The following is a 19,277-nucleotide window of genomic DNA, read 5'->3' as shown; positions in this document are numbered from 1 at the left end:
CCTCAAACGTTCCTCATCAGGCTTGGTTTCCAGACCCTTGACCATCTTGGTCACCCTCCTCTGCACAGCTTCCAGCTTGTCAACATCCTTCTTAAACTGTGGCGCCAGAACAGAACATAGTATTTCAAGTGTTCAGGTATTCTGACCAAGGCAGTATAGAAGAGTTTGGATTTGATATCCCTCTTTATCACTACCTGAAGGAGTCTCAAAGCGGCTAACATTCTCCTTTCCCTTCCTCCCCCACAACAAACACTCTGTGAGGTGAGTGGGGCTGAGAGACTTCAGAGAAGTGTGAATGGCCCAAAGTCACCCAGCAGCTGCATGTGGAGGAGCGGAGACGCGAACCCGGTTCCCCAGATTACGAGACTACCGCTCTTAACCACTACACCACACTAGCAGAGCCCTTGATCATCATCAAGATTGCCATTATTTGTTGAATTTATATACCGCCATATATCCGCAGGTCTCATGATCATGTTGAAAGTGCATCTGATCTTCTTTACAGTCCCTCTGGGAGCCGTTCTGTACGACATCTGCGACACACATCCAATGGAGCTGTGTGTACGCGTAAGCAGAGTTCGGCAGAAAGCTAGACTGTTTAGAAATGTGGCAACTTACTTGCTTGGGGAAGCTGTCAAAATCTATGAAGTCTCTCTTTTGCTGACTCCCTCCCCGTTTCCCTCCTCTCCCTCCCTCTTCCAGGTGACTGCCTCTTGGATGAACCCACCAAGCCCATCCCACTGCCCGAAGACCTCCCTGGTTCCAACTACAACCTCAACCAGCAGTGTGAGCTGGCCTTTGGCATGGGCTCCAAGCCCTGCCCATACATGCAGTACTGCACCAAGCTGTGGTGCACAGGGAAGGCACGGGGACACATCATGTGCCAGACGCGCCATTTCCCTTGGGCGGATGGCACCAGCTGTGGAGAAGGGAGGTTCTGCCTGAAGGGTGTCTGTGTCGAGAGGCATAACATCAGTAAGTACCGGGTGAGTACCTGTTGGCTCCGTACTGAGGATGTGGCTTGGGGAGGGCTGATATCTGTGGAGGTCTAGACCATGGGTATGCAAACTAAGGCCCGGGGGCCGGATCTGGCCCAATCGCCATCTTAATCCGTCCCGCGGATGGTCTGGGAATCAGTGTGTTTTTACATGAGTAGAATGTGTCCTTTTTATTTAAAATGCATCTCTAGGTTATTTACGGGGCATAGGAATTCATTTTTTCCCTTCAAAATATAGTCCGGCCCCCCACAAGGTCTGAGGGACAGTGGACCGGCCCCCTGCTGAAAAAGTTTGCTGACCCCTGGTCTAGACTTATGCGTTACAAAGCTCTAAATCATGTAAATGAAACAGATGTGTGAAACGCATCTCAACCTCTTCCATTGACTAAGCCGAGGGCTTTAGAGAATTTGAATCTTTGACAGCCTTCTGAGATTTCACCGGCCATCACTGACACGCTTCCTCTTTTACAGGCGTAACAGCTAGAAACTTGCTTTAAACAAACAAACAAACAAAACAAAACAAACCCTAAAAGCTGAGCTTCTCAAAGCGCTGAATTCTCCACCCAGTATTAACTGCATGCTTGCACAGAATCAAGGAGTTCACGAGTTCTGCATGAAGGGGTTCCCCAGAGGTAGTGATGCTAGAAACCTATCCCTTTTCTTTCCACTGGTTGTTTTTTTGGGCCATTGTATGTTTGGGATGCTTAGCAGCGAGAGCAGATTGCAATTTGCTCAGTGCTGATCTCTATCCTTGCTCCACGTTGCATGTGCCTTATTTTTGTTGGAGGGGCACACAATTAAGGTTGAAGCAGATTGGTTGATGGATCAACTGGTCACATTTGCATTGGAATAAAAACAGCTTCTGAGCAGAAAGCAGTGTTGCATGCTTGTGCCTTAGCAGGCAGGCATCAGAAGAGGCATTGCCTCTTGTGTGAGGAAGAAGGGGTGCTACTGGAGAGGATGTTTGCCATCTACAGACTTTTACAGTGGTACTTGGTTTAAGAACAGCTTGGTTTATGAACAACTTGGATTAAGAACACTGCAAACCCGGAAGTAGGTATTTTGGTTTGTGAACTTTGCCTTGGAAGCAGAACATGTTCTGCTTCCTGTTGAGTGTGTTCCATTTGTAAATTGAGTCCCCCGTTGCTATGGGAAAGCACGCCTTGGTTTAAGAACGCTTTGATTTAAGAACGGACTTCCGGAATGGATTAAGTTCGTAAGCCAAGGTACCACTGTACAATGATTGCACCAGCACCATCATCCAGAGTACCAGAGTACTATTTTAGCCCACCGCAAGGGTTTAAATTAATTGCATATTGATTTAATTACATAATGAATTTTCATAATTGCATGTCATCAGGGCCTTTTCACTCAGTTCCAGCACCTATCAGGTGTTCATGATGAGTTCTGGCACCTCTTTTTCAAGAAAAATAGCACTGCATGTCATGTCATCCACAAGTGTGGCCATATCTGGACCAGGGATGGGGAATTTGTGGCTCTCCAGGTGTTGCTAGACTACAACTCCCATCATCCCCTGGTCATTGGTTGTGCTGGCTGCGTCTGTTGGGAGTTGGAGTCTGACATCTAAAGGGGGCCACAGGCTACCCATCAATACAATGCAAGACTGAATTGTTGGGCACTGCATGAGCAACTGACTTGATTAATTGCTTGCCGGCTTGCTTTCTTGTCCTTTGCTTGCAGAGCAGGAGATAATATTATTGAAGCTACTGACTACAGAGAAGGGTGTTTTGCACATGCTCAAAAGATAGCCTTTTCTTGCCTAACATGGCTTGAGCAAACCATGGCATACAAAGTTCATGTTGTTGTTGCTGTTTTTATCAAGGCTAGTGATAAATCCTAAGTAGAAATGTGATGAATATAATTAAGCTGCAATGTTGGCTGTGGGTTTCATGTCTGCCTCTCTGCGGTGTGCCTTGGCAGGTGGATGGCAACTGGGGGAAATGGGCACCCTACGGCCAGTGCTCTCGGACCTGTGGTGGAGGAGTCCAGCTGGCAAAGCGGGAATGCAACAACCCGCCCCCTGCCAACGAAGGGAAGTACTGTGAAGGAGTGAGAGTGAAGTACCGCTCCTGCAGTCTGGACCCCTGCTCTGATTCAGGTGAGCTTTGCAAAGGGGTGGGCCTGGCTGAGAGCCAGTGAATGGTCTGAGACCATCTGAGGCTGCAGCTTGGGTGGAGCCAGTGAATGGTTTTGGAGCATCTTCTTGCCACCTGCACCAGCTTCTGCCGCCGCCGCCACCAGATGATTGGCAATGCCTGTCACTGGACAGCAACGTGTGGACTGAACTTTTTGTGACTGTTGCTTTATGCATATTCTCAATTTGCAGTTGTTTTAATTACTTATTTAATTTTGTTGTGCATGTTTGTTGCGCTATGCTTGAAGAAGAGTGATTCAGTAATAATAATAATAGTTAATAAATATCTGAGGCTGAAGCACCGATGAATCTCAGCAGATGATGAGACAGGCAAATCCTGGATGAGAGACTTCTGGGGGGAAATAAATCACAAGAGCAGGATATAGTAAAAGCAAACATATAGTATATGATTTCTCATATTAAAAATATATGGGAAATGAAACTCAGTGCTATTTTTTCCAAATAAATTTTTATTAGTTTTCCAATATTCCCCCAACAGTAGCTGAATTATAACAATGTCAAAACTCAGTACAGTGGTACCTCGGGTTGAGTACTTAATTCGTTCCGGAGGTCCGTTCTTAACCTGAAACTGTTCTTAACCTGAAGCACCACTTTAGCTAATGGGGCCTCCTCCTGCTGCTGCGCCGCTGGAGCACGATTTCTGTTCTCATCCTGAAGCAAAGTTCTTTTTTTTTTAAACATAATTTTTATTAACAGGCCAATCAAATCACATTGTTTCAAATCACATTAATTCCAAATTATACAGCCAGATTTTTAAATTTTGTTGGGGGTACCCATACATCAAGCTCCGAACGAGGGTCCGAACATCACTTCTATTACTGCTTTAATTAAACAGTTTTATCCAGTTTTGTCCAGATAGTCTCTTTATTACTTTCTTCATCTTCTTGTTGTTGTCATATATTCCTTTCTTTGCGATCTCTGATAATCTTCACAAGCAGGTTGGAAGCAAACATCGTCTGTGTGGGTTTTGCACACTCCACAAGTCATATCTCATAGGGACAGCTGCCATTCCCCTCCTCCTTCAAAAGTTTATCTTCAGTCTGCCCTTTAGTTTTCCCAGGCTTGTCAGATATCTCAAAGAGGGCTCTGCCAGGATAAGATCGCATTCCAATCATCATTCACATTCCAATAATCCTGGTCCTCCTCCCCCCGTCTTTCTTAGACAAGCCTGTCTTGCGAGACGCCATTTAAAACTGCGTCATAGAATTTTTCCATTCTCCGATATTTACCAATCCTCTCTTTGATCTTTAATTCCCCCCCCCCCCAGTTTTTAAATTCCTGCTTGTGATAAATAAAATACGGCGTTTCTTCTTTCTTTGGGGTGGAGGGTTATTAATACTCACATTAGGCAAAGAAAAGAAAAGTTTTTTCCTCCATCCCCCTTCTTCACTCCAGACATACCAGTCTCTTAATGGCGCTTCATCACTTGATTTATTTGTCCCGCACCGCCACTCCGATCCCAGAGATCCATTAATCAGCAGTCTTATCTCCCGAACTTTGCTTGATGTATGTGCTTTAGCTTCTTTTCAATTATATATTTCCAATTATATTTTCGAGCTAAAGCGAACCAGCACATGCAGATTGGAGACAGCGTCAGGAAGAGCCGACTTCACCGAGGGCTGGTGCCAAGTGACCGGCACCCCCTTCTTTCGAATCTGGGGGTGCATTATGGACACCGCTGGCAAGGCAGGTCCCCCCCATCTCCTTGGGGGGTCGGGAAGACTGCATACTTCCCATAGCAGCCTCTTAATTACCTTGTGTGGGTCGGAGAGATGTTATTGTTGGCCATCTTCCAATGCGCCACCTATTGCCCCCCTGAAGCAAAGTTCTTAACCTGAAGCACTATTTCTGGGTTAGCGGAGTCTGTAACCTGAAGCGTATGTAACCTGAGGTACCACTGTACTTTGTTGGTCCCCTGCAGTCATTCCAAACTGTACCTTAAATACCAGACTCTGACCATTGGGCCACGCTGTCTGGGGCTGATGGGAGCTGGAATCCAACTTTACCTGGAGGGCAACAGGTTCTTGTATCCCTGATCTGCCTATGTAAACTCATTTATACAACATGCTTCTTTTATGAGACTTTGGCCCTCCTTCAAGTGTAACCTGCATCATATAATGCATGCAGCAAAGTGACCTGCCTTCTTCAAAACAATGGTCACTTGGAGGAGACCCTAAATCAGGGGGCAGGGAAGGTGATGGAGCATCTGCTTTGCATGCAGAAGGACCCAGGTTCAACCCCTGGAGACTCCAGGCTGGGCTGGAAACTCTTCTGCCTGAAGCCCTGGAGAGCTGTATAGGCAATACTAAACCCAATAGACCAACAGTCTGAGTTAATATAAGGCAAGCTTCCTTTGTTCCTTTGGACAACTCCAGCTCCCATCAGCCCAAGCAAGCAATAGCAATAGCCAGAGATGATGGGTATTGTAGTTTAACCACATCTGGAGGGCCACAGGCCTCAAAGAGTTTTCTCAACTACTGTCTGCAATCGTGAGCATGTGTGAAATAGACATGGCATGTGAAATAGCACGTCAAACACTGGGGATGGCTCTGACACTCAGTGGAGAGTCGCTACATAATGGCATAACCTGATAACTTGTTTGAATGTGTGAATCAGCCCCAAAGGGTTGTTTCTTTTTCTTTTTTTAACTGCATGAAATTGTTTTCACACAGTCCCCGGGAAGAGCTTTCGGGAAGAGCAGTGCGAGGCTTTCAATGGCTACAACCACAGCACAAACCGGCTCACGGCCACAGTCTCTTGGGTCCCCAAGTATTCCGGAGTGTCTCCTCGTGACAAGTGTAAGCTGATCTGCAGAGCGAATGGAACCGGGTACTTCTACGTCTTGGCTCCAAAGGTGAGCTGGGATCCCAAACCGTGGTCTCTTTGGTAAATTGGGATAGGAAGACCGATGTGGGGGCAAAAGCTGTTTGCAGAGTTGGCTTCAGTGGGGATGGAAGGGGAGTGATATGCAGTGCAAAATTTAATCAGCGATAATGTGTTTCTGCAAACTTTCAACTAAGAACCAATGAGAATTAATAACTGGAAAGAACCGTCGTCAGAGAAAGAACATATGAGGTTGTTTTAATTAAATGTTACTTGAAATATAAATAAACTTCCCCCGTTGAGCTAAATGGAGGTGTTCTGGAATCAACTGAATGATGTGGATTGTAATCTGGATTTGCGTGAATCATACACTCATACACTGTGGTCTAAACCACAGAGCCTAGGGCTTGCTGATCAGAAGGTCGGCGGTTCAAATCCCCACGACGGGGTGAGCTCCCATTGTTTGGTCCCAGCTCCTGCCCACCTAGCAGTTTGAAAGCATGCCAAAGTGCAAGTAGATAAATAAGTACCACTCCGTCGGGAAGGTAAATGGCGTTTCCGTGCGCTGCTCTGGTCCGCCAGAAGCGGCTTAGTCATGCTGGCCACATAACCCAGAAGCTGTACGCTGGCTCCCTGAGCCAATAAAGCGAGATGAGCGCCGCAACCCCAGAGTCGGTCACGACTGGACCTAATGGTCAGGGGTCCCTTTACCTTTACCTTACCCACAACCTAGCGATGCTTCACTTGCCCTTAACCCCACACATTTGGTATAGCCATACTGGGATGCAAACACAACATAAAGCGTGTGTCCCAAACTATTCCATCTTCATGGGTGGAAGATCGGCATTCTGCATTCCAGTACAAGTGTGCATTGGGCTCTGCTATTGTTCAGGACTAGTTCTGGTCATGGTGCCATTCTTTCAAGGGGAGTATATACCTGCCTTCCAACCAGATGTCTATGGGAAACCCACATGTAGGACCAGAGCACAAGAGCTCTCTCTCCCCGCCTGTGATTTCCAGCAACTGGTCTTCAGAAGCATTGGTGCCCCCAACCAGGAGGTAGAGCATGGCTAGTAGGCATTCCTAGCCCTCTCCTCCATGCATTTGTCTAATTCATTTTTTTAACTGCCACTAGGTTGGTGGCCACCACTGCCTCCTGTGGCAATGAGTTCCATAGTTTAACTGTGCATTGCATGAATAAGTGTGTACTTTTATCTGCCCAGGTGGTGGATGGCACGCCATGTTCTCCAGATTCCACTTCGCTGTGTGTCCAGGGCAAATGTATCAAGGCTGGATGCGATGGGAGACTGGGCTCCAAAAAGAAGTATGACAAATGTGGCGTGTGTGGTGGAGACAACAAGACCTGCAAGAAGGTCTCTGGCTTGTTCACCAAACCCATGTAAGTGAGCTTCTTTTTAAAAAACCTCTGCCTGCTTCCAGAGAGAGGAATGCAGACACAGCTAAGTGAGGCAGCACCCAGTTTGCGTGCAGAAAGTCTGAGGTCAGACCTCTGGCATGCAATGTAGAAAACCACCTTATGTCATGTCTCACCATAGGTCCATCTAGCTCAGGGATGTCAACACTGACTGGCAGCAGCTCTCCAAGCCCTAACCAGAGATGCCAGGGATTGAATCTGAGACCTTCTGCATGCAAAGCAGATGCTCTGCCCCTGAGCTGTGGGAAAGTGTTGGGAAAGAGCCCTGCTTGCGATCCTGGGGGGCTTTCTGTAGACATTACAGAGCTACACCCAACAAATGTCTGATTCAGACCATAGAAGGCTAGATTTCAATAACAGAGAATAAGTATCAACATTTAGAGTGGGGATTGGTGAGGAGATGCTATGGGCTCCCACCAGTTGCATCCAGTCAGGGATGGTGGGAGTTGCAAAGCCACATTGGCTACTATTGCTGCCCAGCTCAAGACATCTTCTGTATGTTTATTTGAAGCTTTCTTAGAGATGGCGCAATTTATGTTGTAAAATGACTATTGACATCTAGTTTAGAAGGGAAGTGCTGGTTTCAAAGCCAGTTTCAGCTGATGCCCTCTATTTCCCTCCCAGAGTTGCAGTTCCCAGAGTTCCCCGCAAAGAGGGATTGATTGTTAAACCACTCTGGGAATGGCAGCTCTGTGATGGGGTCTCCGAACAACTCTCAGCACCATTAACTAAGGACAGTTCTCAGGATACTTTGAGTGGGAAGGAGCCATGACTGTTTAAAGTAGTATAATAGTGCTCTAAATGTGTGGTGTCACCCTCCTGACACCAAAGGCTCACAGTAGGCTTCCCATCAACTGCTTGAGGATGCTGTTGCTAATTCTGGGCCCAACTGGCTCAAAAGCTTCCATCCTGAGATGTTCTGAGACTGAATTCTGCACTCCATGCAAGCCCTATGCTGTGCGAACTTGCTAACTTGTATTTTTTTTTAAATAAATTTTTATTAATTTTAACAACATAGAAAACAGAAAAGAAAACAAAAAGAGAAAAAAGACATACAAACAAACATACATTACTTCCCCGAACCTTCCCTTCACTGCACCCTTGTTTTTAAATTAGCTTTTAGCAATCCTTCTTTCAATTTTAAAACAACAACTTTCTTTAAATTTTCTTAAGTTTAGACTTTAACAACTATAATTCTCTAATTTCACAACCCTTGACATCTTATCCTTCCAAAATTTTGCAAAAGTTCTTAAGATACACTTTAAATTTTTTCCAGTCCTCTTCCACCGTCTCTCTCCTCTGGTCACGGATTCTGCCGGTCATCTCTGCTAGTCCCATATATTCAATCACCTTGATCTGCCATTCTTCCAGAGTAGGTAGCTCTTGAGTCTTCCAATACTTTGCTAGAAGAATTCTTGCTGCCGTGGTTGCGTACATAAAAAAAGTTCTGTCTTTCTTTGGAATCGTTTGATCGACCATGCCCAGGAGAAAGGCCTCCGGCTTCTTTATAAATGTCCACTTTAGGACCTTCTTAATTTCATTGTAGATCATTTCCCAAGAGGCCTTAATTCTTGGACAGGTCCACCAAAGATGATAAAAAGTTCCTTCACATTCATTACACTTCCAGCACTTGTTATTGGGCAAATGATATATCTTTGCAAGCTTGACTGGGGTCATGTACCACCTATAGATCATTTTCATTATATTCTCTTTTAAGGCACTACATGCCGTAAATTTAATGCCTGTGGTCCATAACTGTTCCCAGTCCGCAAACATAATATCATGTCCGATATCTTGTGCCCACTTAATCATTGCTGACTTTACTGTTTCATCTTGAGTGTTCCATTTCAGCAGCAAATTATACATTTTAGACAAATTCTTAGTATTGGATTCCAATAGCTCTATTTCTAACTTTGACCTCTCCTTCTGAAAACCCAGTCTCCTGTCTTGCTTAAACATCTCATTAATCTGACGATAATGTAACCAGTCTCGAACTTTAGATTTTAGTTTCTCAAAACTCTGTAATTTAGGCTTTTCACCACCGTATTCTATAATTTCATAATATTTTGGCCAATCTGATTCCATATTAAGTTTTTTTACCGCCTTGGCTTCCATGGGTGACAACCACCTGGGGGTTTTATTCTCCAACAAGTCTTTATAACGATTCCACACATTGTATAGTGCTTTTCTGACAATATGATTTTTAAAGCCACTATGAACCTTTACCTTGTCATACCACAAATATGCATGCCAGCCGAAGTTGTTATCATATCCCTCCAAATCCAAGATATCTGTATTGTCAAGAAGTAGCCATTGTTTCAGCCAGCAAAAAGCTGCTGCCTCATAATAAAGTCTTAAGTCCGGCAGGGCAAAGCCCCCTCTATCCTTTGAGTCAGTCAAAATCTTAAATTTTATTCTGGGTTTTTTGCCCTGCCAGACAAAATTAGATATGTCTTTCTGCCACTTCTTGAAACAGTCCATCTTGTCCAAAATTTGCAGTGTCTGAAACAAAAACAACAATCTCGGCAATACGTTCATCTTAATAACAGCAATTCGGCCTAACAAGGAGAGTCTTAGCCTAGACCAAATGTCAAGATCTTTCTTCACTTCCAACCAACATTTCTCATAATTATCTTTAAACAAATTCATATTCTTAGATGTTAAGTTTACCCCCAGATATTTCACTTTTTTTGTTATTTCCAAACCCGTTTCCCTTTGGAAACTATCTTTTTCCTCCATTGTTAGATTTTTTCCCAACACCTTTGTCTTCTGTTTGTTTAATTTAAAACCTGCCACTTGACCAAATTTTTCAATAAGCTCCAATACCCTTTTTGTACTGGCTTCTGGTTTTTACAAGGTCAAAACTAAATCATCTGCAAATGCTCTTAACTTATAATGTTTAGCTCCGAGCTGTATCCCTTCCACCAGCTGGTCTCTTCTAATCATGTTTAACAATACCTCCAGGACCGATATAAACAATAGGGGGGATATTGGGCATCCCTGTTGTGTCCCTTTTTCTATTGGAATCTCATCCATCACCATACCGTTCACAATTAGTTTAGCCTTTTGCTCAGAATATATTGCACCTATACCATTTTCAAATTTTTGGCCTACCCCCATCCCTTGGAGATTCTTCTTCATAAAACTCCAACAAATGTTGTCAAAGGCTTTCTCCGCGTCCACAAAGATCAAAACTGCTTTTCTGTTTATATTCGTCTCTAAGAGCTCCAAAATGTCTATAATGTTCCTCACATTATCTGACATATGTCTCCCTGGGAGAAAGCCTGTTTGGTCTTTATGAATCTCGTCCAATAGCACTTTTTTCAATCTTTTTGCTAAAATGTCTGCAAAAATTTTATAATCCACATTTAAAAGTGAGATAGGGCGGTAGTTCTTAACTTGGTGCTTCTCAGTTTCTGTTTTCGGTATGAGTGAGATGAATGCTTGCTTCCACAATTCAGGAGCCTTTTTCCCCTCCAAGATTTGATTGCACACTTCTTTCAATGGTTGTATTAGCCATTCCTTGAGTGCTTTGTAGTACCTCGCGGTCAATCCATCTGGTCCTGGTGATTTCCCCAATTGCATACCCTGGATGGCACCCTCTATTTCTTGGTCTGTGATTTTCTCATTCAAAATCCTTTTATTATTTTCGGTGATCTTTGGAAGTCCATATTTTTTTATAAATTCTTCTATCTCTTGTTCATGCTTTGGCCCTTGTGCATATAGTTTTTTAAAAAAACTTTGAAAACAATTACTGATCTCATTTGGTTTACTAATGAATTTCCCATCTACCTCGAGGGATGTTACCGTGTTCAACTTTTGCCTCTTTTTCAGTTGCCATGACAGCAGTTTCCCACATTTATCTGCTGACTCAAAAGTCTTTTGCCTCATTTGTTTTATTTTCCATTCTATTTCTTGATTTATCAATTCCATATACTGAGTCTGATGGTACTTTATTTCTCTTAAAATCTCTTGAGACTTAGGTTTGGATCTCAGCTTCTTTTCTCCTTCTTTCATTTGTTCCCAATTTTTTTCTTTCCTCTCATTCTGTTTTTTCCTTTTTATAGAATTTTGCTGAATTAGGAAACCACGCATCACGGCCTTGCTAGCATCCCACACTATTCTTCTTTCCACATTTGATCTTAAATTCACCTCGAAGTAGTCTTTCAATGTCTTTTGGGCCTTTTTGTAAATAGCTTCATCTCCAAGTAGGGTGTCATTCATTCTCCATCTGAAGTTTCCAGCTGTTGTCAGTTTCATGTCCATCCTTATTGCATTATGGTCGGAGCAGGTTTTTGGGCAGATTTCTGTTTTTTTAACCCTTGGTGCCAGATTGCTAGAGATCCATATTTGGTCAATCCTGGTCCACGTCATCTTTGCTTCAGAGAAGAAGGTCCCCTCTCTTTCCAGGGGGTTCCTTGTTCTCCAAATATCAATCAAGTCCATGGTGTCAGTCAGTTCGAAAAAGGTCTTTGGTAATCTCCCATCTTTAGAGATTGTTTGTCTTTGCGCTTTGTCCATATTTGTGGAGACGACTCCATTCATATCGCCCATCATTATGATTTTAGAGTCCATGTGGTCCATTAAAGTCTCATGCAACTTCTTGAAGAACTCTGCCTTCCCCTCATTAGGTGCATAAACTCCTACGATCAAGATCTTTTCTCCATGTATTTGAATTTCCACTGCCAGATATCTTCCTTGTTCATCCTTAAAAATCATTTTTGGTTCTAATCTTTCTTTAACATACATCACTACCCCTCTTTTCTTAACTTTGTCTGACGAAATGAATTCCAGTCCTAGTCTCTTGTTTATCAGCAATTTTCTGTGTATCCTGGCAATGTGGGTTTCTTGCAGACATATTACATCTAAATGTTCTTTCTTTAATATATGAAACACTTGACCTCTTTTTCGAGGGTGGTTCAGACCATTACAGTTCCAACTCAGAAGTTGCAGAGACATTTCGTTACTGGGCTTCTTTTCCACCGACTGCTCCAAGTGCTTGTTCCTCGTCTGTCGGTGCCGGGGTCAGGCCAAATGATAAGTTTGTTATATCCAGTACCTCCCTCTCGAACTTGCTAACTTGTATCACATCTAATCTCTCTCTCCCCCCCTTCTCATCCAGGCATGGCTACAACTTTGTGGTGCTCATCCCAGCAGGAGCTTCCAGCATTGACATCCGGCAGCGGGGCTACAAGGGCTTGGTCAGTGATGACAACTACCTGGCTGTGAAAAACGGGCACGGCAAATACCTCCTGAATGGGCATTTCATCGTCTCGGCAGTCGAGAGGGACCTGATGGTCAAGGGGAGTGTGTTGCGCTATAGTGGAACCGGGACAGCTGTGGAGAGCCTCCAAGCCTTTATGCCCATCCAGGAACCGTTGACGGTGGAAGTGTTGTCCGTGGGGAAGATGACCCCGCCTCGGGTCCGCTACTCTTTCTACTTGCCCAAAGAAAGCAGGGAGGACAAGTCCTCATACCGCAAAGATGGGAAGCGCCCACCAGTCCTCACCAACAGCATCCTCACCCTCTCCAACCGCCTTGATCCTGGCAGACCGGATTACAAACGCCCCTCTTACAAGTGGGCCACCACCAGCTGGGAGGACTGCTCGGTCACCTGTGGCAATGGGCTTCAGAAGCGCATGGTGCAGTGTCGTGATGCCCTTGGCCAGGCGGCCTCTGCGTGTGATGCCACTCAGCGGCCTACTGACATCAGGATATGTGGGGACCCCTGCCCGGTGTGGGAGGCCTCCTCCTGGTCGCCGTGCTCGAAAACATGTGGCCGGGGTTTCAAGCGACGCATGCTGAAGTGCATGGGCAGGGGGGCCGTCCTGCTGCCCCGCGACCGCTGCAACCTCAGGAAGAAGCCACAGGAGCTGGACTTTTGCACCCTGAGGCCGTGCTGACCGGGCTGGACCCTTGTATTGACCAAGGCCTAATGAGCATAATTCTGGCTCTTGACGATCAAGTGGCTGAAAGTGTAAAAAAAAAAAAGAAACAAAAATAGCCTCCGGGGGGAGGGAAGGAGGGAAAAGGGAGTCGACTGAGTGGAGTGGGATCTGTTACATAGTGCATTTGGACGAACTAAAGGATTCTGAATGGGCCAAAAGAGAGAGAGAATGAGAGCAAGCAAGGGAGAGTGCCAATGAGAAGGGGCTGAGTAGGAGGGTTTGACGATCTGGGCGCTCAGTGGTGAAGCAGGAATAAACAACTACCTCGAAGCTGCCAAACCACCCAATCTCTGCCTCGCATGGTGCAACCTGCAGTCATGAAGTAGAAAGGCAAGATCGGAGATTGAGAGAAATTGCCGTCCAAGATGGACCAGAGACAATGGCGGCCGTTCCTTAGAGTCATGGCCCCAGCCTATTCCAAAATATAAAGGGGTCATCTCCTATTGGGGACCCATCACCCCAACACCCTCCCATTGTAAAGGACCATAAGGGATTACCATTGCACCCACAGCAAAATGCAAGGCTTTCCAACCGGTACAGTAAGGTACCTCCAAGGCCGACCAGCCCTGATGCGTTGTGGGTCTCTAGAAATTCCCACCCCCTTGTTGCTTTCCGGCTTCTGTGCAGGGCTGACGATGGATGGGTTGCTTTACTTCTGTTCATGTTTACGGGCCAAACGTGTAGGTTTAAATGGTGCTTGACCTCTTTTTCTACTCTTTTTTTGTCTTTCTTGGTTGAAGTAAACCATTTGTTTGTTGCCTATTTCCCTTGGAACAACCCCTATAGCAGTTTGAGGGGGCATTTTATCTCTCCAACACATGCACAATGGAGTGAGAAAACCCAGATTCTTCTCTTCTTAGGAGTTATTAATAAGCCACACCTCTTCCAAATTCATTGCTGTATTATGAGTATTTCCAGAGATCGCAGTAAGCCTCTGCAAAATACCTGTGAATCTGAACGCCTCTTTCTCTGAAGTGCTCTGGATATTTGCCAAGCTGACTTTGTGCTGTGCATGAAAAATCTTTAAGGGCCAAACTGAGTTTCCTGCAGCCATCCTTGTGTGCTACTTGAACAATTTGCAGGGAAGGGGGAAATCATACGGTCAGGTGGATATTTACAGCTGCTTTGATGCCTGGGGCTAAGTTAACCGTTATACTAAGGATATACTGAAGAGGTGGTCCCCATTACTCCACTTCTGATATCTGGAGCTTATTAGTGTGATATTGCACCTTAAGGTTTTCGTCTTTAACTCTCCAGGCAGTAATGCTATGGTTGTTCCCTTATAGTGAGAATCGCGTGCTTGTTCCCACCATGAGACGAGAGGCCATAGCTTGGCATGCGGAAGGTCCCAGGTTCAATCCCTGGCAACTCCAAATTGGACTGGGAGAAGCCCTGGTTTGAAATTCTAGGGAATGGCAGTCGTTGTCCCCCCCCCAATAAAAAAATGCTGCTGCTGTTAAACAGCAAATCAGCCAGAGATCTCCCAGTCAACCTGCCTTTTGCCCATCCATGTCTATGCCCTTCAGTTCAACTCTGCTAGTGCCTTTTCATGTGTCTGCAAATGGGTGAATCAACACCACCTTTCTCTCCAAGTTATTTTCATTGGATGTAAGGTGGTCAATAGCTTTCATAGCATTGTAGAGTTGGAAGGTACCCCCAAGGTTCATCTAGTCCAGCCTGCTGCAATGCAGCAACCACAGTGAAAGGATCCCTGACAGATAGCCCCACCTCCACTTCTGTTTAAGAACCTTCAATGAAGGAGAATCCACCATGTTCCCAGGTGGCCCATTCCACTGCTGAACAGCTCTTAGCACCAGAGGTTTAGTTGGAATCACCTTTCTTATCATTTGAATCAATTGGTTCAGGTCCTCCTCTCTGGAGCAGGAGAAAATTAGCTGGCTCCCTCTCCCATGTGATAGTCAGCCATCTTCAAATATCTAAACGGCTATCATATCACCTCCCAGTCACCTCCAAGTTAAACATGCCCAACTCCCTCATGGGAGTGTTCCTCATAAGGCTTCGTTTCCATACCCTTCATCATCTTGATAGAGTCCCTTCCACTTTGTTTGTTTCTCTGCCACATGTAGCAAATAGAGGCACTCTTGATTTCAAAATGGTGCTGATTCTATGGTATTTGGGGATGGGGATTTCTGTTGACTAAAAACAGTGGCATTCCCACTTCTTCCTTAACCGATTGTTTACAAGGTTGTAAAATGGAATTATATATTAAGAGAGGTTGTGAATTCAGGTCGCTGGGCCTGATATTCTGCTTGTCCTCACACGCTTGGTGTGTTCCATTGAAACTAAGAGATCTGCAGCGATAGACAAAGAACTTGAGAATGGGATCAGAACTTCTGGGTATATTTATTTTCTTCTAAAGATGCTGAGAAGAAAAAAATTGTGAAAGTATCAGGTATATATATATTTACAACATGGAGGACATTGGGAAAGTCACTGGGTGGGGCAAAATGGTTTCAGTTGACATTCTTCTCTAAAAGCACCATGTGGCCAAAGTTCTAGAGCTAGGCCCTCAAAATTCTAGACCTGGCTGTCCCTGTGGGCAACCAGTTACACCTCTCAAAACATATTAGTACAGCTCTAGATGACAGAGATGGGGAACCTGTAGTACTCCAGATGTTGATGGACTCTATCAGTCCCAGCCAGCTTAGCCAGTGGCCAAGGATAGTCACAGATAGGGGGCCAATAACATTGAGAGGCCACATGTACCTTACCTTAGGCTTTAGGTCTTTGTACACCACAGGTGTACATTGCATTTATATCAGTTTTACCAGGCTTGCAAGTAGTTGCTTGCCTGTCTGCCAGTGAAGAGTAAGGAAAAGAACCACAAAGGAGTAGCAGAGCTACATGTGGTATAATGGGTTAGTACACCTTGCAAATTTACTTGCAATGGTGTAGTTTGGCGTAGAGGAGTCTCGAATAGAAATCTCACCCTTTTGCAGAACTACAGCTCTCTGGGGGAGACAGAAGGATGTGCTCTTAATTCTGTAATGCAGATATCACATCTGTGACTTGTACAGACTTCAAACTGACTTTCTGACTTCTCTGAAAATGCATTTTAATTTGTGTTGGTTTTTTTTTTAACTGTTGTCTTCTGCCATGCCCAGTAATCCAGCCTTTGATAGCTTCAAAGGCTTCCCTTTATCAAAACGGTTGGTTTCCATCAACTATGCAGCACTGACATCCTTGCCCATTGCAGTGTGTTTGGGAAGGGAGGGGCTTTTAATTTTTGTTAAAGATATGATTCTTTTGCAAGATATACAGCAAAAGGATGGAAATGCCTATTGTACTGGCTGCTTTGTGTATACCATGTATACTATGTGTTGGTCTCTGCTGTTTGTGTGTGGATAGCAAACCTAAAATAAAACTTTAAGTATTTAAACAATCTGGCTGTTGTGCAGTTTTTTGGGTCCTGGTGCACATATAATCACTGAAGGGCACATTGCATCTTCTATAATCTATATTACGAACTTTCAGATTTCAAAAGGTTTGTATTCTATTTATCTATACTGTTTATATTCTGATACCCTACAAGTGGTGTGCATGACACGCACTACAGAAAAGGTAAAAATCGGTCAGAACTCTAAAATCAGACCCAGTTATTTATTACATTTCTACCCCACCTTTTCCTCCAAGGGGTTCAAGGTGCAGCACATGGTTTTCTCCCCCCTTTTAAAATCCCCACAACAACCCTATGAGGTAGGGTAAGGCTGGGAGGCAAGGATTGGCCCCGTCCATCATGGCCAAGGGGGTGATGATTGGAACCTTGGTCTCACCTAGATCCTAGTCCAACACTGTAACTTCGATTAAAATGTTTGGTGGAATAAGATATGTCTTCAGTGGGCACTGGAAGTTCAACAGCTTGAGCTGGCTGGGAGTTGCACTAAATTGGACCCACAAGACTGAATGTGCATGGCTTCCGGTGGATATTGGTTGTGCGTCTGAGCCATGGGGAACCACTAAAAAAAAGGTAAAGGACCCCTGGATGGTTAAGTCCAGTCAAAGGCCGAGGGAACCAGAGATTGTCCATAGACAGGCTTTTCTGAGTCATATGGCTTCTGGCGCAATGGGACACTGTGACAGAAACAAGAGCGCACAGAAACACCATTTACCTTCCCGCCGCAGTGGTACCTCTTTATCTACTTGCACTGGTATGCTTTCGAACCACTAGGTTGGCAGGAGTTGGGACAGAGCAATGGGAGCTCACCATCAACATGTGGATTAGAACCAATGACCTTCCAATCGTCGAGCCCAAGAGGCTCAGTGGTTGAAACCACAGTGCCATCCTCGTCCCTACTGTGGGACCACTAACAGTGACCAGGAAGGAATATAAGGGATTAGTTGGCCCTTGAGGTATACTGAGCCCAAATTGTTAAGGGTATTACAAATCAATACAAGAACCTTGAATCTGTCCCAGTAGTGTGGGCAGCCTGCACAGTCTTTGAAGCACTGGAGTTACATGCTGGCATAATTCTGTCCCCATAAACATTAGCCCTGTGGTTTTTACATGCTGGGGTGAGGAACCTTTTTCCATGCAAGAGCAAGATTCCCTCACTCCCTGCTGCATAACATTCTGGAGGCCACTGGCAACTGGCTGGATCAATGGATGCTGCTCTTAACTTTGCAGACGACTTGCTAGCTATGCAAGATTCAGAGATTTGAATGTTATCTCAGACATGCAACATTTGAAATGTCATTGGAGGCCATCATTCATTCTTCCGCCACCATAAGGCCCCATGGCAGCCCACATCAGATTAAAATACAATATTAAAAGCAGTTGCAAACCAGTTAGTCACAAGAATAAGGTAGGTCCAAAAAAATCTCTGTCAAGTGTCAAAGGCCAATGTAAACCGATGTGCCTTCAGCAAATAACAGAAACTGCAGAATGAAGGTGCCAGCCCCACCTAGCCACCCAGCCATGTTTTTCCCGTCAGATAATCAAGGTGACATCATTATGCTTTGAGGATACATTCTAGCCAGGCAAAAGCATTGCAATTAAAGTGGATTGGTGGCATCTGCCTTCAAAATTATAGAAAGGGCTTCATTTGGTGCAGGTATTTTATTAGTATAAACAGGTTAGTATAAATAGGGCTCCATTTTTGCACCTGCGCTCGCTCTCTCTCTCTCTCTCTCTCTCTCTCTCTCTCTCTCACACACACACACACACACACCACTTTTAATTGTTCTCTGAAACGTTGAAGGGAGGAAAAAGGAAAAGCAGGACATTCTGAGATCAAATCAGAAACTGGGATGGCTTCTGTAATTCTGGGATAGTCTCTGGAAAATCATGACACTTGGAAGGTATGGAAGATGACTCAACGAGCTTCTTGCCACCTTTCCCCCCAGCACATCCTGGATGAAACAGTCTATTCTTGGGAAACAAAATTGGCTCCATCCTTGTGATAAGGGCTTTACTCCCAATACATTTCTCCTCAGAATGTGTTTGTGATGAGAGGTTTATCTGAAACAGAACAAGGGGAGGGGGAGTCTGTTCTAGGCCACACCATACTGCTCTCTCTTAGAGAAAAAGTACTCCGCTCCAAAATAAATGAGACTCTCTCTTTTTTTATTGCAAAATTTGGCAAATTTAGAGGGCCTCTCAATTTTGTGGCAGAGACAGAAAGGTCTACTTGCGCAAAGATGGGGGGTGGGAAAACCACTATCCTTTTCCAATAGCAACACCCTCTACCAAAATCCTCTTTAAACCATTCACGGAAAATGATTGATACTTTTGTCTTCAGCCAAAAAAGGTCTTGCATATGTTCCATTTTGCTGTGACAAACAAGCTTTATTAAGAACATGTGGCCTTCTCTTCTAGCAAACAAATAGGCAGAAGGCCACTGCATGGTGACAGGACATGTGCCTTGCATGTAGAAGGCC

At 44.7% G+C, this 19,277-nt stretch overlaps 1 protein-coding gene across 1 annotated transcript in view; it reads left to right on the top strand.

Moving 5' to 3' along the window:
* The window catches only part of ADAMTS15 (ADAM metallopeptidase with thrombospondin type 1 motif 15), a 47,647-nt gene extending 30,865 nt beyond the window's left edge, over positions 1–16,782 (top strand). Inside the window, exons 4-8 of the mRNA XM_081889775.1 lie at positions 703–986; positions 2,939–3,116; positions 5,846–6,027; positions 7,220–7,395; positions 12,554–16,782. Coding sequence (XP_081745901.1) covers positions 703–986; positions 2,939–3,116; positions 5,846–6,027; positions 7,220–7,395; positions 12,554–13,334 — 1,601 coding nt within the window. The 3' untranslated portion in view covers positions 13,335–16,782. The remainder of the gene's footprint in view (positions 1–702; positions 987–2,938; positions 3,117–5,845; positions 6,028–7,219; positions 7,396–12,553) is intronic.
* The last annotated feature ends 2,495 nt before the right edge of the window (positions 16,783–19,277 follow it).

This window comes from Podarcis melisellensis, assembly GCF_964234715.1.
Source record: "Podarcis melisellensis genome assembly, chromosome: 15".
NCBI lineage: Eukaryota > Metazoa > Chordata > Lepidosauria > Squamata > Lacertidae > Podarcis > Podarcis melisellensis.
Note: the sequence above shows the minus strand (reverse complement) of the source record. Positions and strands in the feature narration are given on the sequence as shown.